The sequence below is a fragment of the Trematomus bernacchii genome, unplaced genomic scaffold (genome assembly GCF_902827165.1).
Source record: "Trematomus bernacchii unplaced genomic scaffold, fTreBer1.1, whole genome shotgun sequence".
NCBI lineage: Eukaryota > Metazoa > Chordata > Actinopteri > Perciformes > Nototheniidae > Trematomus > Trematomus bernacchii.
The window spans coordinates 5832520-5858774 of NW_022987513.1; the positions used below are offsets into that span (position 1 = coordinate 5832520).

The following is a 26255-nucleotide window of genomic DNA, read 5'->3' on the forward strand; positions in this document are numbered from 1 at the left end:
CCCCGAGGACAAAGAGATATTTGCAATCTCATTCTCAGCTGAATTATTGTGGCCGACACATAGCCAGTCTAAAATCCAATTTTGTGGTGGCGTCTGTGACTCTGAGGTCAGGAGCTTTTAGTGGCCTTAATTGACGCAGCATCCGGGGCGAACAATAAGTGTGCGTCTGAGGTTGGGGTGGGGGTCTATGCTGCTTGCTACTGAATCACAAACTAAACAAAGAATGAGTGAAGGCAGTGTTGGTCCCCCGTGGATTCTGCAGGGAGAGGGGAAGAAAAAAAGATTGACGCAAAGAGCAGAGCTCCATGACAGCAGACAAGTAATCAGACACAGCAGCAGCGTCTCTGATCTGCAGGAACACCTCCCAGGCCTCCGCTCGCAGACATTTGTTACACCTGCTAAGCACCATGGCTAAATTTAACAATGCCGATGTGACACTGTGAACACGGTTATGTGTTTGTGCATGTGTTAGTTTCATATATGGGCCCATTTGAAAATGTGCGACAGGATCATGCAGGTGTGGCTGATCGTGTCGGTGTCGGTGCCTAACGGGCGTGATTGCAATTTCCGATTTGATCACTTACACTTTCTTCACTCGACACAATAAAAGTCAGTGATAACAGTTTCAGAGAATGACAGGCTCTCACTGTCCCCATCGCCTCAGCAGTACCAGTCTGACCTACTTACACCACAGCTCTCAGACTGATGGACACAAGTGGAGCTGATCTGTGAGAAGGATCTGACTGGTTACTGAGCTACTTTCATTATTTATGAGCAGGGGACTTCAGTTTAAAAAAAGATGTCACCATTACAGCATGCAGACTGCTTCTCTCTGTTGTCGAGTGAGCTGTAATTTGAAATGTCTGAATTGCTGGCAGAGCTCTGTGGTTTCATGCGGCGGTGCCCGTTACGCTCAGTCTCACAGCAGGCAGGCTGGAGTAGAGGGATGAGGCATGGAGCTGAACTGCGAGCTCCGACACGGCTGCACCACGAGTTGGTGCCAAGCGGCTAATTAATTCCTGCTTTATTTGTGAACAGGAAACAATGGGCGGCGATGTGCGGGGGCCGGGATGGGGCGGCACACAGGGGGCCGCTGTGACCGAGTGCTCAGCCTGCTGATGGCTGATGCTCATTAATGCAGGGGTCTGGGCCAAGGAGCTGGAGCTCGACACCCGCCATCACCGCGGCCTAATGTCTGCCACTGAATAAATGCCACGGTAAGCAAAGGCAGATAAATGAACACAGGCGCACAGACATGCTGAGGATGGACTTCAGCTGTCAAACACAGGTAGTGATTAATGGCCTTGTTGGAAATGATGGCTTGTACAGTAACATAGAAGCAGACTGAATAAATACAAAGGCACACAGTGTTATACATAATTTATGTTATGCATACAAAATGTACCTATTTCTATGGAGGACAAAAGCTGCAAAAAAAATTATAATATATAATGTGACAAATTGCTCTGTTTTTATTTGCTTCGTTATTCATTTACAATTTGCCTTATATTTTCTATATATTTATTTGCATGTTCTTTATTTAAAAAAAACGTCTTACATTTTTTATAGGGTTGTATGCATTTCTTTATTAAATTATGTATATGTTTTCTCTTTGTATTACACTTAAACATTTCTTAGTCATTGCTATGCAAATGAGAGGGGCTTTAATTCAAAGTCTATCATTGGATCCATCTATTGGTTGATCAGCATCAGAGTGCATAGATCCACACAGCTAGGTTCATACCTATGCTTCCTTATTTAAATATGTTTGATACATTTAGGCATATTCATTTATTTTGGCAGCTTCTGTCCTCCATAGTTTGCTATCTGTATTCAGAGTATATCTAGAGCCTGAGAGATTCTGTCACAGCCTCCTCTGCAACTGTTGTCAAAACCTCATGTCTATGTAGCTTAAGACAGGGTTGTAAGTAGGTGGGAAGAGAGTACCATCAGCTGTTGCAATGAATTAAACATATTTGTTCACTTCATGGGGATAAGATTCCTTTGGATGAAAACCAGGATTGTGGAACACAGGAACTAAAAATGTAACATCATATTTCAGGAAACCGCTCTGTGTTCCGAGATGAGAAGTCAAGTTGGATAAAAAGGTATTTACAGCAAGGAAAGGTGAAAGTAGATGAAAACAGTCTCACTTAAAGAGCTTCAACAGAGACATCAACGTTTGGTTAGACTGTAACTTAAGTCTAATGCTGTACCAAATATCATTTTTTTCATAATGTGCCGTCATATTTTATAGCGTCATCCCCCTTAAAACATGTTGGAAGAATAGATTGTTTGTTATTGTGTTATGTAATTTAGGTGCTGTTAAATGCCAGAGTGCCTCAATATTTTTGCAGCAAGAGGTAGAGCAAGCTATTTTTTGACTACTTTGAAAATGCTGTTTTTTCTCAACATTTTATTTTTAGACTCTTGGACATTGAGTTAATGGAAATGTTTAAATGACACAAGTCAAAATGACCCTAACACCAATTAAATCTAATGACACAAAGTGTACAATACTAACAATATAAGTGTAACCTTATCTTTATGTGCAAACCGTGCAGAAATACCAGGTTTAAACAGAACGAAAAGACATAAGAAGAATGTTATGAATGAAGCTTCAAGGCTTTGAACTATTCAACTGTGAACATTCTTCATAACGAAATGAAATGATTTTATATAATACCTAAATGAATGTGTATATCTTTATATATGGTAGTAAGGAGAATTAATAATATTGAATACATAGCCTTCACTTGCTTTTAGATTGAGAAATATAGCAAGAAAATCTCCAGTGAGCCTGTAACTGTGTACAGAGTTATTTCTTTGCCTCTGGCACTTGTGTAATGAGTTTTATACTTAAGTTGTAAGACTCAGGCAAGTAGCAAAGAATGCAATGTCAATGTCTGGAAACTGACCAATCCATTAAATTGGAAAAGGGATTACACATTGTTAACAAAGCTTAGGCAGGCATTTTGAGATACAAAAAAAAGCAAATCAGAATGAAGGCTTGAACAGAACGGCTATAAAATGTGTAGTGAAATCAGTGAATTGCCGTTTAGACTTTTCCCAAACAGTGGATAAAATCGACCTCTTGCTGTTAACAACTGTCTCAGTGTTCTGCCAGCTGTTGATTATGTATTCTTGTAAGCAAATGTAGCTTATTGGCATTTCAACCTTAACCTGAAACCTGGATTAGAGGAACAGTTTAATGTACCGAGGGAGGGTTAATGAGGATATGAGTGAAGTTTGTAGGCGGCTGCTGGTGGCTGCGAGCATATCATCTCTCAGATCTCCAACTAAGCACGTTCCCGAGGAGGGAAACGGGGGAAAGAGGCCAGTCTGGCCCTGCGTTAATTATCCCGCTGCTAGCTAGCTAGTTGGATCACAAGTGCACAGTCAGCAGGCACTAATTAGGGTTTCTTTTATTCAAACTACTGTTTTTATTGAACGAGGTTTAAGCAGCAGGGGGCATGGGCTCATGCTGCTGCAAATTGCAATTTTCACACAAGAGCAGGAAATTAGGTCTGAAGCTTCGGCATCAAATTAGATATGTGAATATCCCACATGAGGCCACCTCCGAACATTTTTTAAAGACGTTTGAGTAGAGCCTCCCATGCTGATAGATCAAAACCACAAGACCTTTTGAAAAATGAAGAATATTATAGGGAGGGAGAGGAAGAAAAGACGGTTGCTTTTGATCTCAGTAAGGATGAGTTTTGAAAATCAGCCAAGTGGCCCAGCTGTACTCACTGTTTGTTCTGCCTGTAAGCAGAACTGAAGACCAAGGGCCACTTTGTGGTACTTGAATCATCTTGCCTGGAGAATGAGCCGTTTTCTTTGTGACCCACTGTCTCTTTGCAAACCTAATCTACTCCTCGGACAGCCTTAACATTTCACAGCCATCGTCTGTTAACAGTTGATCCCTGTGATAAATAGAGCAGCTGCTCTGGCCTCGCCTCTGACGGCAACCTGCAAGCTCGTAACTTGAAATGACTCTGCAAAGATCCACCTGGGGAGAGGAGGCAGGCATGGATCATTTGGAATCAGAGGGAAGGGGAGGTGTAAAGGGCAGAATGTAAAATAAAACACTGCATTACAGTGTTGCTGCAAGGATTGTGCTCAAGGTTAGATAGATGGGAACACAAATTAGAGTTAATTATGTAAACTCTCCATCCATGCCTTTTCTTTCCGTGGAAGTCTGTCAGAGTATTGAATAAAGATTTCAAGTGACAACTAGTCCATGAATTTCATCTAAAAGCAGCCAAGCACACCTCTCATGGAGTTAAGCTGTCAAATTATCCTCCATGCTGGGTTAACTATGGAGCTCAGCAGAGACACGGAGTCCTGCAGACAGCCAGGAGGGAGATGGCAGAGTGTTATTCCAGGGTTGAGGCCTAGTTTTGGTTGTGTGTGGCGGCTTAAAGGCATCTCAAAAACATAAAAAACGTCACAAACTGTGAAAATCCAGAAGGGGGTCTACGGGGGATGGATAGTTGGCAGCAAGAGAGATAACATGAGTGTCAAGAATCCTTTTTGTTCACTCTTTTCTGTGACTAAGATTCAGTCTAAAATGAAAAACAGTTCCACAGCTTTTGATGTAACACCGCGTCTGTTAATGATACTTTGAAGAGCGGATGAAAAGGGAAAGCATTACAAGAGAATGGCGAGGAGGGGAAAAAAATAGATTGAAATTACACTTCCAGGACTGAACGCTCTGTCATCAAAATGGATTAGAGCGTTGGGCAGAAAAACAAATTGAACTCCAGTTGCGCCTCTTGCTCTCATGTGTCTTGCTCTCATGTGTCTTGCTCTCATGTGTCTTGGCGTGTCACATAAAGGGAGAGCGGAGGAACTGTGTAGCTGATGGCTGCACTATGTCACAAGTCTGCCTGAGTGAGGCAACAGACGCTGGCACTTAGCAGACTCCCTCACACTTGCTGATCTCCTGGGGGTTGGCTGATTACTGTGATTCTGAAATTACAGTCTTGATGAGCTGGAGCATTTTACAGAGAAAAAACTGCTGCAAGAAATGGGTCAAGCTGGAGCTGAGTTTCCACTCGGAGATAAACAGGCAGGAAGAAAAGGTGACATTTTCTGATGGAATGAAAAACTGGATGGGCTATATTCAATGTCTGGGAAGTGATTGATCTTTTTGGTTTGTATGTAAAAAGCTCAGTGTATGAGTCATCACAGTATTCGGTGCAATCATCGAGACCACACATGCTCATTGTGTCTTTGTTTGAGGGTTTCTTTGTCTGTTTGTCATCAGTATTACAGAAAAACCACTAACATGATTTGAATGTAACTTTGTGGAATGGTGTATCGTTGTCCAAGAAAGAACCAATTAAAAATGTGAGCTGATCTGAATCATGGGGCCTTTACAAAATTATTTTTCCCTTAAAGAAAACTAGTAACAAAGTTTGGATTGGCTAAAAAAAATGATCATAACACTTTTAAAACAGTGACAAGGAACAACTATACAACACTAATTGTTACCATGTATACTCATCAGTTTTGACATACTATAATCTCCTCCAGTCCAGTTAGTAGCTGCCACTCAAACTGTCAAGAGTCCAATTTGATTCCCAAGTTGTGAAATTCAAACACATTGAATTAACTGGGCCAGCTCTGACTAGTCTGCCATTAAAACAGGGCAGCAGATTGCTTCTTAAATTCACTCTCATTACAAGATCATCAGGGCAAAAGCACTCAGCCGCAATCTGTCTGCCAGTCTGACAGTGACTGACTCTTCCTGATAGTGAAAAGTACCCGAGATGGTGGAATCTAACACATGACTGTGGCGATAGTGTGGCACACAGACGGGAAGGAACTCTTGTGGCAGACAGATCTTCGGGGGCGATGAGGGAGGGAGAGGGCCAAATCATCGGCAAATAAATGGCCCAGTTCATCTTACATTTCTCTTGACGACAGATCCATGGTCCTGGAGCCCAAACATTTTCATTTTATCTTTATGGTTCTAACACCAGAGAACCAGGCCAGGGTTGGCATGGCCATCTGACGTAGGGTGGGTAGAGGGATGGTAACAGCTTGGTATTTTTGTGTGGGATGCTGGTGCTAGTTAGCAGTGTGTGTGTGTGTGTGTGTGTGTGTGTGTGTGTGTGTGTGTGTGTGTGTGTGTGTGTGTGTGTGTGTGTGTGTGTGTGTGTGTGTGTGTGTGTGTGTGAGAGATGGAGATACTTACATTTCTGATGTCCAGTGTTCATCTGCGTGTGGGGGAGGAGCTGGAGGGGGAGTTCACCTGGCCTTGGCAGACAGGCCAGCATTTCACAGAGACACTAATGCAACATGGGACACACACTTCTCCTCACACTGCGGAGAGAGAAAAGAGAGAGAGAGAGAGAGAGAGAGAGAGAGCGAGGTCAGCAGTCAGACATAACTGCAAGGCAGCACATGATCCAGAGGCTGGGTCCAGACTAATAGAACTCTGTGGCTGACCCCCCCGAGGCTCAGGGCTGAGGGAGATGTGGTTACCTTTCAATTAGAAAGCGATTCACACCTGGAGCATCAGGTAAGGTGACATTTGATGCCAATAACAACTTCAATTAAACATCAAACAGCTGAAGTGAAACGGGCAGACTGGGCCTGAGGCGGCGCAGCTTTAAATTGACTGGGTTCCTTCCCCCTGCTCGCCTGCATGTTAGTCAGCTAGTTGGACCCTGCTACCTACGCTTTACCTTTTCCGCCTCCACCAGACCGCGGCGGAGGAAATGAATGACTCCTGTACACTTGAAAAGAACACACTCGAGAGGCCTGGGCGCTGACAAGTTAGTGAGTCTCGGATCGATATTGAAGTCCTGTAGACCTCAAAGAGGCCTTTATTTCAGGGGAAGTTAAACAATGGAGCTGGCTCACAATGTGGTGAAAGGAGATGAATAAACAGGGTTGCAACTCCAAAAAATGCCTGCCACTTTTGCGCTATAACCTGATGTAATAGATAGGGAGAAAAACGTTAGCCACGCTCCACTTGGCTTACTGCTGTATTCCAAACGCCACAGATGCTTTGCTTAATCAGCACCGAAGAACAGTGAGGGAGCAAATTAAGTCTACAGAGTCCGCGCCCTCCCTCTTTTTTTGCTGCGTAGCATCAGAGGAGGGCGGCAAAGTGTGCACAGACTAACAGCGTCTATGAGAGAGGCAATTACCCACAAAACAACCTTGGCGTGCCTGTCTGCCGCAGGGTGATGGCTTGAAAGTGTCTTCCCCCCTGCAGGGAGAAGAGACAAGAGCAGGAAAGAGTGACAAAGTGAGAGAGAAAGGTGGAAAGAGAGAAGGACGGGTGGCGGGGCTGGGGTGTTGTGGGGGCTGAACTTGCTTTAAAAAGCAGGAGCTCAAAAAGGTCAGGATGACAGCTCATTTAAATCCTCCCAGCGAGAGGACGAAAAAAAAAAACAAGCCTTAATGAAGCTGCCAGTTCTACACAGATACCGGTGAGCGTTGCACCTTGGGGTGCAGCAGGGGCAGGGTGGCAGGGGGGAGGAAGGGAGAAAAGGGTAGAATGGTGGGTGGCAGCGCTGTATTCTTTGAGACAGATCTGAACATTTAGGGTGTTTTTTTGTGCAGTTGATGCTGCGTCACCTTTTTCTGTTGCCCAGCCTCCCACCACTCTCATCTTCCCCCCCCCCCCCCCTTTCCCCTGCTTTTTGATTTACAGCCTGGACCGCCATATGGCAGCAATCCCTGCCCTCGATTCAGCGTGTCACCATGCATTAACTTTAATTGGCCTGATATGTTATTCTTTTCCCTCGGCCTTGGAAAGGATTTTAGGTACATAGCGCCCTGATGTCAGCAGGCAAGATTTCCAGCTCTCTCTCATTTATCAAGGTGCCAAGATTTCACACAAGGATAACAGCAATCTCTTTGACAACAGGCAGGGCAGGGGTGCAGAGAAAGTAAATATCAAAAGGTGGCAAGAGACTGAAATGATGTCGGGGAAAAAAAACCCACACAGACTTATACTTGTCGCTGCATTTTGTTATAGAATCAGCGCACTACAGGCAAAAAAAACTGCCAACAGACCATCAGTCCGCTCCCTTCCTGCCTCCCCCACAGCGCCCCTGAATGTCAGAAAGCTGTGCAGTGGGGAGCGCAGCGGCAAAGGTCAGCCTATGGTAATGCCCCAGCTGACAATCTGCTTTACAGAGCCGAGCAGGAAGAGATGAAACCCAACGGAACAGAAAGCCTGCCGTCGACTGACTCGCCTATCAGCACCGCTGCCACATCGACTTGAAATATACATCACACACCAAACAGAGGCTCTTTTTTTACAAAAAACGCCCGCCCCCACAGAGGCATTTACCAACACACAGACCATTTGTATCAGGAGCAGGATGACTACACCTGATAGAGTGTTGAATCCAGACAGGGACGGAGCTCGCTGGAGTCCTAACAGCGACCATGCCAGGGGTTTAGCCTGGTCTGGACTTTTTCTGTCCCTCCAGCCATGCACACATCCAGGCCAATAGGTGTCTCACCCAATGGCTTAGTAGCCTTTGTGACACACAGACACAGCCCCTCCTGTCCGCAGTGGAAACACAGTAGCGTCTGTGGAGGCCAGCTGCAGTGTGTGCAGCCAGGATTGGCCTGGTGGAGTTTAGCCAGGCGTCTCACACTATCAGCCCCATGCAGACAGACACCACAGGGTTCTCAGAGTATTATGGGGGGCCCCTGTGACTCGGCAAGTCTCCACCAGCTACTTATAGAACCGTAATAAAAGTGTGCCAATAACTGTGTCGCTCTCTTTATAGACAAATAAAGGCGGGCAGACAAAGCAGGACTTGAGTAAGTGATGCGCATGGCGTGTGTCATGTGTCAAACTGCTCCCATAAAAGCTGACCTATATTTTCTTTTCATTCCTCTGTAGGGAAGGAGAAAAAGAAAGCCATCTGAAGTTTAAAAAGAAATTGCAAAGAGGATAAGACGGAAGCCATTTAGGAGATTAGACAGCTGACTTCATTTATAGTTGAATCTTTTGATCAATATCCTCCTCATCACCTACAATCTGCATTCAAATGTGGAAATGCATTAGGGTAATAGCATAGGAAATCATCTATTTAAATATCTACCGGCAGTAACGCATGAGGCAATGCGAGGATGTGCTCCAGAAATAAGCTCATTAGAAGGATATGCACAGAGTTCAACAATATTAGAGGAGAAAAACAATAAAGGGGAAAAAACAAGGCGAAAAGTATGTTTGGTTGCTGGTTGAATATTAACAGCTTTTCTATACCAATTAAAAGCAAAGGCAATTAGGAGAACCAAGCCACCATGTTGTACATGGCTTGTGCTAACGGCTGAAGCAGAGGAGAGTGGAGGAGAAAGCAGGCTGCTGTTATTCTAATTGCATGTTTACCCCCAGGTTATGGGTCTGAAATAGAGCCAAGAAAAAGATGTTGCAGTAAAAATGCAATGCAACTTCACTGTGTTGATTCTCTCAGGGACAGAAAGAGTGAAATTACTTTTCTTTGCAAGCAGAGTCTCTGAATAGAAGGCAAAGAAAGAAAAGAAGCAGGAAATAGAGAATGGCTTTTTACCCTTGAGTACCAAGTCAGAGTGTTCCGTCAAAGAAAGGGGAAAAAGCCTTGGCTCTGGAGCATGTTAGGAAGAAACGACACATTGGTATTGCCTACATTAGCCCATCAGGCTTTACAAACAACAGTAGAAAAGGATTTATGTTGCTAGCAGAGGGCCATGGGCATGTTAGGCTACGACAGGCTGGTTCACGGCCTCACACAATGGATCCTGATGACTGCAGCACATCCCGAGGCGGTTGGAACGGGCCGTTTGCTTTTTCAGTCAGCAGAGACCCCTCATCAACCCGGACTGTTATCTCACACCAAAAGAGAAAGGGCAAGAGAGTGGGAGTCGGTCATGATAGTGAGAGGAGGGCGAAAAACCAAGAGAAGACAACAAACCCAATCTCAACTCGCACAAACATTGAGAGTCTGTAAAATAGTGGTTTCCCAGTTGCTAGACACGAGGTGTCAGGCATAAAACTGTCAAACAGGGAATCTGCTGCAGTAGTGTGGGAGAGAGGGAGACAGCTACTCGAGAATACTCTTCTATACAGGGATGGGAGGAGTCTGAGAAACAACTGTGAGGCTGTATGAACCCTCAGTAACTAACTGATGAAAAAGTGACAGTTCCCTGAGGTGAGATGGTGGATATGGAGCGGAGAGAGACAGCATGCCCCTGGAATAATGCAGAGTCCACAGTCGGTTAAATCTTAGCTTACGTGTCAGATACGGAAAGTTGGTTTCACAATGCCAACTCAGGCTCTTACACCATGAAGCTATGAAAAGGAGACACAACGCCAAAGCATGAGGCCTCTTCTTATCAGAGTGACCTCATTCCTCCACTCTTGTCTCTACATCAGTGGCCCGGCCTCTTGGATGATGTCCTCACAGCTGAGAAGATGACAATAATGATTGGGGGATGTAAGGATGAGAAGATATCAGGCGTGAGTTTCCTGGCCTGGCTATCTTTGTTCGAGCTATGTCATGGCCATTATCCGTCCACCAAGTCAGCACAGAAGCCAGAAGAGGTCCATTCTTCAACTCGGGGGCAGTTTGACTAACAGCCACTTAAGCCCACTTGCCTTCCTGAAGAGCACTACACATGGGGAAGGTAAAGCTAATGCCTCTTTGCCAGGGCATTGTTCGGCTTGACTCAACTCACTTTTGGTATCAGGTCCTGTTTTCTATTTCGTTTCCGATAGTACTCCTCAGTGTAGATAGAATTCTAAGCTGATAAATATAGCAACAGCTTGACAGGAACATCAATTGTACAGCTAAGTGTATGACTGCCACAAATGGGGCGAGGAAGTTCAAACATTTTAGGTCTCTATTAACGGTAGCGTTGCTATTTAAAAATGCTGGGTTTGTGCAGGATGTCCCGTGTCACACAAAGGCGAATGTCTTTGACTCACCTTTTTGTATTGGCTCAGCTCACTTAAAACTTTGACAGAGGCCACTTGCTACCATAAAAAGACCATAAACCAAGAACTATCCACAACTTTTGCTTATGAAAACCAACATAGTGCGGGTTAAGTTGATAGAGCGTTGCCGTATCATGCAGTGGAAATGCGGCAAAAGTCTGCTCACTCATGTCAAGCCTAGCCAAGGTCAGGCGGGCAGACAGAAAGTGCTGGCAGCTCCGCATGCATGGCGTCATGAATGCCAAAATGCCGAGGCCCCTTGCTGTGCCATTTGACAGACATTTTTACACCTGATAAAAAAGCAGTGTGGATGGCCTGCCAAAACAGAGGGGATCCAAAGTGAGGGGTGCAGGCCTAGTTATTTATTTATCTGCTGCAAATCCATCTAGAGAGCAGCCAGAAGCTGGGCATGCCTCAGTGAGGAATAAGCCAGCCTAGTCTCAGACATGACAGTATTAAACCACTTGAGGGACAGGAGAAAATAGATCAGACATGTAGTAAAAGAAAAGGAAAACAAACAGCTTTCATGAAGCAGCTCTCTTGGAGGGATTGGATGTGCTCGAATTGATGATTAACACATAAAATGAGTCAAATGTATCAGTGCCGATAGTCAAAAGATTTGACTGTAACTTAGTAGTTTTAATTGGAAGCAAATAACACAGTGGGGGTGAAGCTAAATGCTAACATCAGTAAGCAAACATGCTCTCAAAAACAATGCTAACATGCCAATCTATAGCAGGTTTATTGTGTTCACCGTACTTTTTGAGTGTGCTAGTCTGCTTACATTTGCTAATTAGCAGGAAGCTCAAAGTACAGCTGAACGGAGTGCCATTACTTCTGCACGTACTTGGACATAAACCAAAGCATTTGGCAAATACTCATTTGGATACAATTTTGGTGCAATGCTTCCAATAGTTGTTGAGCCATTACATTTAAAACTCTAATTGTTGGTGGCACTAAAGGGAGAGTCTGGGTATCAAGAAATACATATGCACACTATATGTGAAACGTCAATATCTGAACAGAAATAGGTGCCCATCAAGTCATATTCATTAAATAACAACACACTTTATATGGTAGTGATGCTCAAGGAAAATTAAATAGATCACCAAATGATGGGGATCATGAATGCCTTGGAACATTTCTTGCCATTAGTTGTCGAGATACTGAGGCCAAAGCAGTGGAAGGACCGATTGACCAAAGGACAGAGCCACACTACATTAGCTTGATGTTTTAGAAATGCCAGATGGCAACAGTATTGAAATACTGAGAACCACAGGAATGCAAATAAACAACACGAACGAGACTGTTTATCCTCTGGAGAACCAGCCTTCTGGTTCATCAGATCACACAACTCAGAGACATCGCTCATACATATGAGAGCAACGCTGCTCCCTTTCATCTTCTCTGTGATGCCACCGCATCCGTGTTATCTTTACATATCCCTATATCACACCAGACAACAATGTGCTGAGTCACATGCTGCCCTGTCAGGTGCCAGACAGTGGGGTTTGGTACAGGACTAGGATGGCTAGGTTTAGAATTACACAGATATGCAGAGACTACACTGCCCGAAATCTTACTTACTTCTCTGTAGTGAAAAATGTCAAAAGCCTATAGTAATTTCCAGCTAAACATTACCCAAAGATATACTTTTTTGGGCATGTTCTAACTATTTGACTGTAAGTCAGCCAGTCCTGCTCCCTGCTTAGTGGGAAATAACTCAATGTGCTGGGAGCTAAAGCGCTGCAGCATTGTTCCAGCTGGCAGAAAAAGGGGAAATGAAGATGGAGTGGTTTGATTTCATTTGTTAGCAGGTGCATCCATTTTGTGTTCCTCCCTACACCCACCTCGCCTCTCTCAGTCAAAGCGCTTATCAGAAATTGGACACCCCAGTGACAAATTGAGCCTGCGATTAAAGGGAGAAAGAGGGAAGCTTTGTTAAGTGCCGTTGATTGGGATCCCAGGCTGCCCTCACACATCAGAAGTGTATGTGTGTGTGTGCATGTTGGTACAGAGCCAATAGCAGAGCTGACACCACCACCTCCTCTTCTCCAATATTCCCCTCTCTCCAGGTGTTCCCACGGCTTACATTTCTGCTCCGAGTACACACAAAACCAAATCAATGCAGCTGTTCCCCCATCTCTCTCACACACATATACAAAGTACATGCATAGGAAATTACACAGGCAAGCCTACAGTACATATACAGCAGCGATTTTCCCCTGCAGGAGTAATGACTTCCTCTAGTATTTCCCGTGTCTTCCTATTGACATGCACGCTGTGTTTAACAGAGAAAAAAGTTAAGCCTCTGTGTGTTTGTCCCACCCAGACCCATATTATTGACCCAGCATTAACCAGCCTTGGCCTGTTTGGAGCGCAGCTAGGCTGATTTAAGAGGGGGGTCAGAGCAGCTCTGCTAGGCAGAATGGTGCAAGCGCTGACTCTCACAAATCATCCTAAAAGGGCTTAATGCACAAAAACAGCTTCTAGTGTTGCACAGGCCTGCTGTGAGATTTATCCACTTTGCCATTACACTAACTGGCCTCTCTGCCTTATGAGCTGCATATATACCAATGCAAATAAAGAAATAACCCTAATTAGAATTATGCTTGGACCACCCCTTCATGAGGTCTTGCTCAAACAATTTAACCTTTTCCTATCGCGCATTAAACCTTGTCTAGACTTCTTATTTATTGCAAGCTCTTGGTTCAGACACCTTTCTCCTTATCCTTTATTTAACCAGGGTACACCCATTTAGATTACATATCTCTTTTACAAGGGACACTTGGCCAAGAAGAGCTGCATTGAGTAAGGAAACCTCGGTTTTGAATGAATATCAGTGCACCGTGATACATGATATTCAGCATGTGTAGACAATGAGCATATAATTAATGTACAACATACCATAATCAATAACAGCCTCTTCATTTATTAACTGTGACATAAGTGTGAGGGGTGTCTAGATCTAAACAAATAACCATCAATAATAGGAATTAAGATGCTTAAATAACTCAGGGCCACTGAATCATTGATGAATCATGAATCATGAACACTGACGGATTTGAGTAATCTTTAAATGTGTGTTTTGTTATTTACAGCCTAGACTGTTATTGTGAGTAAGACTCTGCTTCTGTCGCATTATTTTAAGGGGATCTTCCTAATGCAGACCAAAGAAAAAGCTCTCAAATTGGTTATCGATTAATCGCTTGGTCTTTAATTGTCAGAAAAGCTTTTTTCAGCCCAAGATGACGTTCTCAAATGTCATGGTTTTTTTAAGAACTCAAAGATACTCAGTTAACTTTCCTAAAGTAAAGAAACCAGAAAATATGAAATTTCAAAAACTACTATCAGATGATTTTGACTTTTATTTATTAAAGTACTCAAACCAATAATCAGTTATCAGAATAGTTGGTGGTTAATGAAATACTCAACAACTTATCCATAAATCTTTGCAGATCTACTCTCAACTGGTGCAATGTAGTGGTAGAAATATTTTGAGTCAAAAACAAATGCCAAATCCTGCTGTGTACAAGTTCGATAAAAAGCTGATTTGTCTCCATCCGGAGTGTACGCAGGGCTGGTAAGGTCAGCCGCCTCCGTGGCAGCTCTGACATTCAGTCTGGCCTCCAGCGAGACCCAGCGAGTCCCACTCGCACCCTCAGACCATCAGAGGAATAAAAGAGACAGAGTTGTGTGAGATGTGGTTCTTTTAACCCTGGCCACGCATGAGACGTTTGTGTTTTTTCTTTATAGTCCTGTGTATGTGAGAGCCTTTCTGCCCCCAGTTCTGTCCCCCAGCAGACTCACTGGGCAGCCGGCTGGTGACTCTGTGGAGAGCAAACACAGGCCCGGCATAGCAAACATCTCACCTCTGTGTCTGCATGGGAACATCTGGCCCTCCCAGGCTCGCAGGGCCTCCGTCTGTCTGACTGTGAGCCTACACACTGTTGGTGTATACCTGGTGTTGTCATGGCACCAGGATTTTTACACCTACACAGGTACTGGTTTAAATAAACAAACAAAACCTAAGCAATCAGGCAATGTGCTACACAACAACCACATCCCCAATTTGATTATTACACTGATTTAACAGCTTAGTTTGCATCATAGGACTTCTAATATGATGGAACATCAAAATAAGCAAATATATCAGCTAAATAGTTTAATATTTTGCCCCCATGACCTCAGTTTCGTCATCAGTTTGATATACATTGAGAATGCAATTACAGCTTGTATCAAACCTTAAAACGTACAGACCAAAATGTGCTAATTTAGCTGAGTATCGAAAACTGTCGCGTACCAAAAGCTAGCATCGATTGTCTGCTCAGATTGGTTATTTGTGTTACTTATGCTTTGATCAAATCATTCATAATTGATACCAAGATTGAGATTACCGCTTCGTCTGGCCTGTACCAGTGAGATGGAGTCATATGAGTAATATAGTTAGTCAAGATGATAAAACTCTTTCCCATCGCTCACTTTCTCTTGCTTTCTTGCATCATGCCCGCTCATCTCAGATCTCCTGCGGCCATATAATGATTCAAGACTGATGAGGCATGCTCAAAGGTCCATGCCATTGAGCACAGCATTAATGCACCCAGCAGCAAATTTTTCGCCATCGACCCCCGTTCCCTGCAATAAGGACAGAGCCATCAATCAGGCCCAGATAGTAGACACCAGACACGGGCTGATGAAGTGGGGGACTTTGGAGCTAATGACAAATGGATCCCTCAGATATGGTCACAGTATACGATGACAGTCTGCAGAGAACACTTGACCTTAAGCCACTTTTTTTAACACTGTGCAATGCCAAAAATATAGAATATGCTGTTAATAAAATGTGGTTATTGTGCGAGAACTCCAGGGTCGGTCAGGATGAGAGTCTCAGCTCCGTCACTCTCGGAGCACTCCTCCTGACCGCCTAGCACTCCTTTGTTCTCACACCAAAGCTCTGGGAGTGACCTTCAGGAGGCCTGCTAGTCCTGCTAATTGGGGTCTCAACAGAGCACAGCATCTACCGCCCCCCCACCACACTTCACTGGAGGAGGGATTGGAGGAGAGGGAGGAAGAGATATCAGGAGCCTGTGTTATCTTCTTGGTGGGAAACGGAGACGAAAAGTGGAACCTGGGCTTAAAAACTGAATTTCCAAATACACAATTACATTTGAAACAAAACGATGAAAGATAATGTAAGAGTACTTTAAGTGCTGCAAAGTGCTAATACATAGGGCTGGTAAACAGAAAAAGATTCATATTGACTAAAACTCATTACTCTGATAACAAAAATCGATCAAACATTCTCCATACCTACTGAAAACCACATGTCTAGTTGTCTATAATTGACAGTGTAACAATAGATAGTATAACTGGAAAAAGTTATCATTGTTTCTGAGGCGAAACATTTCACAATGTTACAAAAATACCACAACACGATTAAGATTATAGACGTTGGACTGTAAAAGCAGAATATTAATATATTGAACGCACCTCACCGCAGTTACAAATGCTGACTAACAGTCTAAAGCCCAAAAGATACCCATTCGAATAAGACAGAGAAAAGCAGCTATTCCTCCCTTTCCTTTTTACAGGCTACTTTTCTGTTGATCAACAATTTCATAAAATAATGGATTCTGTTCTAAATTCAAGATAGCATTGCAAAACAATCAAGTGGTATGGTCTAAAACAGTTGTAGAAAAAAAATATGTGTAAACTCCAAAGTAGCTTTTACAAAAACAAAGTAGAGGCACTTGGAGAGTGTATCATTTCACCAAGGCCATTTCAATACAGTAAGTGCAGATTTAGATTTCTAAATGCGGGCCCAAAAATACTTTATCCCTTACATTTGGAAAGAAACGCTGTAAATCTGTTGATCATTTCAATAAACTATATCAACTAGCCAGTACGAAAACTTGAAAGGTTCTTAAGTAAATCATTAGGACCTTAAATGTATAAAATGCGCTAAAAGCCAAATTAAGAGTTACAGTATATGCCATGATGCTATGCCGTGACTTTGATAGATATGAACGTGTCCCTGCCTCCAACACTGAAACTCTCCAGTTGTCTTTATACATCCATGGTCCATCCATCCAGTAGTTTTCCCGTTATCCTGCTAACAAACAAACTGAAAAACAGAACCAGCAGATATCTCTTTGGCTGAGGTAATTACATTTGTGGAAATAAATATTGTGGTGTTTGAAAAAGTAAAAAGGCACCCCAACGTGGATCATGGGTTGCTAAAAGGGATTGTGGCTCAGGCAGGTCAGTGCTCTGCTCTCAGGAATATGGAGACAATGACACAGGTCATTTAGAGCGGGTTGGCCAGGCTGCAGCTGTGCTCTGAGCCAGCCAACACATCAGGACCACTTGCTATCAGTGCCATCAGCACTCAGAATAAAGGGGTGGAAAATGTACAGGAAGTCATCCTGTAAAAACAAGATACTTCTAAGAGCCTTTACGTTGGCAAAGTTGTAAGGGAGCTGTTTTTTAAGGTTGAATTTAGGGAAAAGGATACACTTATCTGAAGGAATTATAGACTGGACTTGGTAACCATTTTAAAGAAGGTTTGTGATAGATCCCGTGAATGAGACTTTGAGCAAGGGTGGCCATGAATAGAAAGGTCTGCATTTAATTTGCTAATCCATCATTCTAATTGTACTCTCTAACAAAGAGGAGAGAAGAGTGGTGGGGCATTCAGAGGCAATGGAGCATGCTGAGGGGTGCGTGTGTGGTTCTCCATGGAGCCAGAGAGGCCGTGGCCCTTGGCCCTTAAAGCCCGGCAAGGGCTGGGGAGAATGGGCTCTGATGAGCTCAACGCAAGCAAGACTAATCCCTTCATGTCCTAAAGAATTGTTTAACTATGTTTGACTGATTAACCCAAACCCCTCGTTTGCACTTTACAATCTATTTGTTCAATCAAATCTCCTGCACTCATCATGCTGCAGTGTGTGGGTGGTTATGGTGAGGGAGAGAAAGAGAAATAATGAGAGAGAGAAACAAAAGGGGCTGCAAAAAAAATCCATTTGGTGAGAGCACACAGAAGTCAAAAGAAAAGCTTTTTTGTTCCACTTATAATTCTCCAAATGTACATAGCACATGAGTTCCTGCGCAGCTTTTGCTAACATTCAAAGGTCAGAGAATTCTTGCCTTGAGAGATTTCAAGTAGAAAGTCATCGGTGGTGTGTAAGCATACCGCACTGGTGTGCTGGTTTTTACCAGCTTCATGGGAAAAGGACATTTAAAGACACCCTCCCCTGCGTGGAAAATAGGTTGCCAGGAAGATTAACCCAGCTTCCTTTTATAGCCTCTGACAAGAGGTTAAATCACACATTACACTGCCTGAAATGTCTCCCAGTAATTAGATCAAGAATATTACTCTCCCTTCTTCCCCTTGCAGACTGCAGCTGATCAAAGCCTAATGATGGTGTCAGTGCCATTGGCAGTGCTGGCTGGCTAAATGTCCCCATCGGGATGGCAATCTGTCAGGGCCACAAGCCCCGCTAAACAGCACAGGACGAGAGTACAATGGTGCTTGACACAAAGTAGACTAAATGAACCACATCTTTCACCAACAAGCTATCCATCAGCAGTGCACCATTACAATTCCCCGTAATGATAAAACCTCTCTTTGTTTTTGGTCTAGGACTGGTATGTGTACACTGATGGCTGAAATGTATACAGTGAGAGGGTTGTTGGCAACAACTGCGAGTTTTATCTTAATAAAACCCACTATAGCGTATCTGCTGTCTTTCCATGCCGGAGCAGATCTAAGCAGCACCTGGTCCCCTTGATGGGGTGAGGGGGATACTGGCTATTAATTACAGAAAGCCGACACGCAGCGCAGGCAATCCCTCGCAATGAGACCCTGGGACGTCAGATACAAGACGAATGCTTCTCTGTCACACGGCAACACGACCTGCCTCAGGACTCTTTACTCTGCGCACTTCCAAGTATGCCTTTCATATTGTGGCCCACCCTTCTTCCTCTGCCCCCACCCTGTCTCCATCTCAATCACATTCTGCGGATGTTACACTACTTCAGGGAATATTTCCTGACGAATGCAAAATGGTTTGTGCAGTAGCATGATAAAAGTTGACATTTTCTTTGCCTAATTCAATTCATTTCCTTTGTAAACAACCTCGCCTCTGTGTGTGTGCAGGCTGCAAAACACATCACACGGAACGGTCAATGCATTTCTTTGCTCTCAAACTCAACAGCTTAAACAAAAGGGGGAAATGGCAGGAGATATGCCAATCATTAATCGTTGAAAGATGTCTGACAAAAGAGGCCCTTAAAACTCGACAGCTTTTCTTTTTCGCGTCAGTCTCCAAAGAACAACCAGTTCCTAAAAAAGGGGCCCGGACAACAGACGCCTGCAAGAGGTCTGACCCTGAATGTAACCCCATACAGGTGGCACAGGAAGCAGGAATGCTATTCAGGAGACAACATTGTTCTTACCCTAAGACATGCTCTCAGAGATCATTTTTGACAGGCACATTGCCATTTCAGTTTATTCTAACTTACTGAAAAGCAGATCCCCTTGAACACATTATTGGTAAAGCCTCATTGTCAGTGTAGACTAAAAGCTTCTGGTTAAGGCCGTTTTGAGAGTCTTCATAACTGGGTAGCTACACTGCATTATGCTGTGAAGGCTGTTCATTTTTAAGTGTTTGCAAAAATGTGAGGCAAACACTTAAAAAGCAACTTGTAAAACTCTTAATATTAAAGGAAAAAAAAGGATATGCTTCTGCTGTTTGTCCAAGAGTCTTCCATTGCAAAAATCTCAATGCACACACACAGTAATGTCAAGTAGGGTGTTCCAGTTCAGGAGAATATTATGTCCAATCTATGAACTGAACTGTGATTACAGCCAACATCCGCAGAGCAACAACTGCATCTCTGCACATTCCAGGAAACGCAGCCAGCTGAAGACAGCAAATACACCAGAGAGAGGAGGAGACATAAACAACGTAAGCTAGTTTGAGAGCTGTGCCGATGTTTACTGTCTCACTAAGTGCATTTCATCCCCTCTGCCATCCCAGCATCGGCGGTATTTCAGCATGCCGTGCAGAGGGGGCTGCTGATGCCACAGGTCTGTGTACAGAGGGCTCAGTCACAGGCTGAGAGACTGTTTGGACAATGTAGCTGTCAGACACTCTGCCTGTCTGGAATAACGATTCAGTTCAGCCGATACAAAACAACCCCTTGTTCCCTTATAGTGGAGGTTAAAAGAAAAACTTTTGGGTTTACAACTGTTGAAAAATAAGAGGAATTTCTGCCTTTTTTTGACTTGGTATGCTTGCTATCAGGGAGAAAGGTCTGAGTTTGCTTCAAACAGCCTCGGAATGACATGCCAGAGATTAGCCTCTGAAGGTCACAGTCTTCGCCTATCCTTTCAGCCGCTTTTCACAACACAACCCCGGGCCCTTTTGAACAACAGGAAGAATGTCATCTGGTTACTTTTCAAGGCACGGAGATACCATTCTCTGTGGCCAACAATGGCTGCAAACAGGACTAGAGGGTTAAGAGGTTATAAAAGGGCCCCATTCTAAGCGCCGCTCAATCCCTCCAGTACACCACACGCACACAGAAAAAAAACACACCCACACACTGAGGCCTGGAGAAGTGGTGCAACCTTTGATAAACTGAGGAGGGTCATGGCAAAGTGCCGTGGATTGACCGCTTCAGCCTCAGTCCCTCCCAAGTAAAGCTCTTAACAAAGCCTCCGAGCTTCGCCTGCTTTGTCCTTTTGGACAATGTAACTTTATGATATCCATCCATTAGGTTACTATGTCTGGCCAAAGGTTATAAAAGGCTAGTAACATTTCATCACACAGTTAACAAGGCAACATTTTAAATACCTCCAATTCATGACTTTCATTGTATTCTTGATGCTATTTGAGATAACTAAGCTGAGGGTAAGGCAAGCATTTTGAAATGAAACAATTTTGGTCATCAAATAAAGCATTCCTTTAAAACACACACCCTGTGCTTAACGACAATGCATCAACAAATATTTGAGACTATTATTCAGGTTGTAAAGCCTGTTCCAAAATGACTTTTAGACTACAGACGGAGCTGAAATCCTTTACCAATTAAGTGTCTAATGAACCCTCTAAAATATTAAAAATAAAGCCCAATTAGCCGCAGAATTTTTTGATCTCCTCCCTCTATAATCCTCTGGTAGCTTACCCTTATCTAACGTCTGAGCCAACTATGACACTCTGAGCTCCCTCGCCCCCTCCACTTGATATCCCCTACAGCTTTACTCCTGCATTGTTGCTGCATTCTTTCTGACCCTGCAGACCGGGTGAGACTCTGAGCCTCTCTGATGCCGGCTAATGATGCCCCGATATGTACAGTTGGCATGGATGTTGGAAAACTGCAGCAGTAACCGCGGACATGCTAATGGCACCTATTAGGATTACTTAAGTGATATGGGATTCGCCTGGCAACCCCTGAGCACAGAGGGTTGGTATTTGGGGTGGAGAGTGTCAGTGGTGGGTCAGTGATCCGATTGAGGCAGCCTTATCTTGTGCCATAAACAGATAAGAGTATCTGACTGCTCTTCTGCTGTTCCTGTGAGATGGAGGTGGATAAACAACCCTGTCGTCTCCAGTGCCTCCGACGAGTCTGATCAAACAGATGCCATCCTAAACCCTGCCTTGTTCCTCCTGCTGCTATGACTGCTGTTTTTGCTTTGAATATCACCGGGAGGCTTGGATTCCTACCCGATTGCCCTCAAGCTGAAGACACAACAATTTCCGAAAAGCCCTTTGGTCTTGTAACGTCAGGTTGGAGCCCTCCCTGGCCTCGAGCCTCAGGTTTGCTGATTATGCAAGCTAACCCAGCAAGAGCGGGGCTTTTTGTCATAATTGGACCTGCTGGCAACTTGCAAATCCATGCAAATTCAAGAAAACACAGAAATGTGGTAAACAAAAACGCAAAGTCTATCTTAAAAGCAGCCCTATCGCCTGTGGTCATGACACATTGTAAATCAACCCATGTGAACTAAACTGAACACCATGTAACAGCTGATCCAGAGTCTGAGCCCTGCAGACGGGTCCCTTGTTCTCTGAGGTATCCAGAAGTGCCCATGATGTCCTATACGCCTGATCTGGATGTATCATGTGACCACAGTTCTTTACTCCCACCCTGACCTGCGTTTGACCCTCGTGATTTTCACACAAAAGCTACCAAACATCTGCCCTCTGTCTAGAAAAACGATTCACATAGCTGGGAAGACATTGGGTGGCCTCGCAGAGCGTCTCTCTAAGTGGTGGATGGCTGAGTGTGGGCTGACAGCTGCCGTGGTGATGGGGGGACTACAAGGTGGAGCAGGCTGGCACATCACTGCTACCTGGGAAATCTCTGCCATGCTGTCTGGGACAGGGGGTCAGCCTCATTTAGCAAATGGATGATATTCAACAAATGCTGCTCATCTCAAACTCCCGGGTTGAGGGAAATAAAAATCTGCTATGCAAATCCAATTCGCAACACCTGCATGATATTTAACATACAGAAGCCCCCACTGGAATATGAAAGGAAGAAATGAATTGCATTGACAAGAGCGTACTGTTACACATTTCCAATTCAAGTACCGTCTCTAAAGCGCTACATCAAATGACTGGGCTTTGAATAAACCAAAATGAGCCAAGTGCCTCATTCCAGCACAGAAAATCGTTGCATCAAAAGATATGCCGTTTAGTCGAGCCATTTCACAGCCAACAATCACAGAATCGGGACCTTTACTAATCAATGTATTTTAATGAGCTCCCTGTGAATCTAAACAACAGCTGAAACATTAAATCAGCTCAGATTCTCTGGTTCACTCTTTGTACCTTGTGATCCGTTATTCATATTCTTGCTCTGATGTCTCTGAGAAATAAAACAGAGCTTTGATGTTATCCCCTTATTACTGCTGTGTGATACCAGACCAATGGTGGGAATCAGATTGTTTGACTGTCACGTGGAGAATTCTGCAACCCAAAACATCAGGGACATCAGGTGTAAGGGGCTCATAATGATTTTTCTCTAAATAACAATCGTCACTCACTAAAATCTGTTTAGCCATTTGGTTACCAGGAGAAAGTTGAAAACAGTGAGGTCTAAAAAAAACTGTGTGTGGGTGTGCACATCACAATCTCTCTGAACTCTGTTTACTGCTTACAAATGTCCACCAAATGAAGCCTAAATAGGTGTGTGTTCACTATATGTGATGTTTTTTCTGTGAAAGTTTAACCTTGTCTGCAGGCAATTGTCGACTAAGAGGAACAGCAGCCAAGATGCTACACGAGTATTTTAGAGGAAATTGCTCTCCTCTGCCTACAATGTAAATCAATATGTCCCAATGCATTTGTCAGTGGTTGGCTGGGGGAAAAAACCAAAGCAACTTGCTATCCTGTCAGTTTGCCCTCAGCAAAGGCTCTGGGGTTTGCGGTGACAGGTCCAAGAGTCAGCACATGATTCACGGGCGGAGGAGGAGGAGGAGAGACACTTTGAAAAGCCACGCAGAGCCCTAATTAACACATGCATTCAAGTGGTATTTCAATTTGGCAGATCGCTGTAATTTTCTACAATGCTGCAGATCAGCATGACATGAGCAAATGAACCAGGTGCTCCCGACATTCAGGCTTATCTGCGGATGTTACGAGCAAAAGCTAACACACAAATTAAGACATAATTAAAGTAATAAATGCACACACAGAAATCCAAGTCAGACGTTTATTAGAACTACGAGTGCAAGATCTACTGTTGTTTGCCTAAGCATAACGATATCTCACAGTAACTTAATGTCATTGCTGTCATTAGGGACGAACTGCATTTTACAGATGGGGAGAGGCCTGCAGTCATTTGTTTTAAGACCTAATTAATCTTCATTGTGCTGGGAAACATAGCACCTCAATGCAAAAAGGCTTCCTTCTACACGATAATTGCAGAGAGTCTAGGGGCCTGAGTTTCCCAGACAACACGGTCTGAAATGTAATTATCTGCTCTTCGGAAAATGTAGGGGAAGAAAAAAGCTACATTGCAAAACTGCACTTTTGGCGAGTAATGTCAGGCTGTTATTTGAGTAACACAGGAATTCACTAAGCACATCCTCCCTGCTGTTATTAACGAAACAGTCACCTTTGTAAAGGTAAAGGCAAGATAATGGCTTTCTTCACAGCAACAGACACTTAACAGTTTTTTTTTTTTATCTTTAGAAATTGCATAGTGTTATCCTCTTACCATGTGCAGAATAAACTCGATCACTCCCATAGTCCAGTCAGTCTCAGAAGTGTTGGTTTACTGCGTTTTTTTTAAATCATATCCGTCAAGCTCCATGACATTATAGACCGACTAAACAGCAATAAAGCCAGACTCAGAGCAGCCAAAGATAACACGGACAGGCTGTGGAAACATTAACATTCCACCGTTTAAAGATCAGGCTTGGAGGGGGAGAAACATCGATAGGATCCCATTAGTTAAGTGTGCCCTTAGGTTACCCGAAATTTGATCAGAGATAGACCCTTTTTCCTTCCAGACACGAGCCATTAGACGTTATGGCAACAACAAAAAAGCTGCTCTCCTCCTCTGAAAGTACTCCTCCTGCACTCCTCCTCCTCCTCCTCCTCCTACTCCACCTCCTCAGTGGTCGAGGTTGTGCGGCAGGATCAGGATGAGCTCGGTGACGTCAACCTTTTGTTATCACCTTTAACACTTTGCAAGGTGGGAACACTTTTCCTCTGTCGTTATATTAGGAGGTGCTATTTGCAGACGCGCTGAGAGCAAGGTGTGCGCGCATCTGCACCATGAGAGAAGCTACTCTAAATTTGGATTTAATGCATGCATGTCCCACTGAGTGTATTAGATACTAGCAGTGGGAAACAACTTAGTGACAGCTCCCATACTTTATAATTACACAAGATAACACACAACTTCCCCCACAGCTGGCTGGAACTCACATTTTCTCTTGAGTTGGTACAAAACAACCTGCACCATGAATACCACAATGATATAAATATAATCATGATTTGGCAGGCAAATGGAAATCTTTTTACTCCTCACTGCTTGTTGTCATAATGCAAAAAAAATTGCTAAACAGCTCAACTACACAAGCCCAGTTTAATTCAGGTAACACCACCTTTAGGCAGGAATACATGGCTACTTCAGTGCCTGAAAAAAAGATGTTTGGCTCCTAACAGACAGCAAGCCGTGAGGTGTATCCACAGACAATACAGGGAGCAGTACAGTAGCTATAAAGCTGCATGTTGCCAGTCGGGGTGCCAGCTGACTGCCCAGGCTCCTGGCTAGCTAACCTAGCCAGCCAGTCTGAAACATACACAGTCCCATTGTTGCCTCCTCAAGCTCTCCTCATATTTATGCCACAATTTGAGAGGACGTCACACAGTATCAGGCAGTAGCCGTATTATAAAGAGACAACTACTTACTCTCCGTTTTCCTCTGCGAAAGGCATCGTTTAGTACGTCGCCATGGTTTAAAACGGACAGATTTTCTCCCGTTGCCCTGCGCTGCCGAATCACTGCTGCTGCTGCTGCTGTCTGCGGCAGCAACTTCTGGCGCATGCGCAGAGGCTGGGAGCAGTCCAGACTGCGCTGGTCTCTGCGCAGGACACCGAGCGGTTTAAAGGGACAGGCAGCGTGGGATTTTATTGGACGGGTAAATATTTGTAGGACATTATTGAAATAACCTGTCATTATTTTTACAGCTCTACAATATCAAAGTTCATGTTCAACTCGTTTTTAGTTATATCTATTTTTGTTTGTTATTAAGCTTGTTTATCAAGCTCTAGGAAGAGGTATTCACAATTTGATCATTTTAGATGCAACATATTAATAATAATGATTACTTCAAGGTGTGTTACCGTACTAAATTCGCTTTGCATAGGCTATGAAATGATCAGTGAGGGTAACTAAACATATTTAGTGAAATGCGCTGCAACTAAGTACCCTGCAATTTATTTTTAAAGATACCTGAATTGATTTTGATTGAATTGTTGCCTATTCAGAAGGACTTGTTTTACTGCCCTTAACCACTAGCCAAATTGTAAGTGTACACCAACATTAAGCCGATTACTCTTTTTTTACTAAGCCATACGTCTAGATTCAAGATTTTTAAGATTCAAAGGTTTTATTGTCATATGCACAAAGCTACAGTGTAGAAATGGCAATGCAATTCTTCTGACCTGAGCTCCTCTAGGCATTTACAGTGATGTTAGCAGGGATACCAAATGTTCCCTTGACTGTGTTTGGGGAACATCATCAGTTAACATGATTACTTAACCTCTAGGGATATG

General features: G+C 43.7%; 1 protein-coding gene across 2 annotated transcripts in view; it reads right to left on the reverse strand.

Annotated features, from left to right (window-relative positions):
- Nucleotides 1-25493, reverse strand: part of fam222ba (family with sequence similarity 222 member Ba) — a 29312-nt gene extending 3819 nt beyond the window's left edge. The window contains exons 1-2 of one of the 2 annotated variants that reach the window (XM_034153392.1): nucleotides 25390-25493; nucleotides 6206-6333 (exon numbers count right to left, since the gene is read on the reverse strand). In XM_034153392.1, coding sequence (XP_034009283.1) covers nucleotides 6206-6287 — 82 coding nt within the window. In that variant the 5' untranslated portion in view covers nucleotides 6288-6333; nucleotides 25390-25493. Of the gene's footprint in view, nucleotides 1-6205; nucleotides 6334-24187; nucleotides 24521-25389 lie in introns of those variants that run through there. The other variant, XM_034153399.1, reaches the window with a different exon arrangement.
- Between the last annotated feature and the right edge of the window lie 762 nt (nucleotides 25494-26255).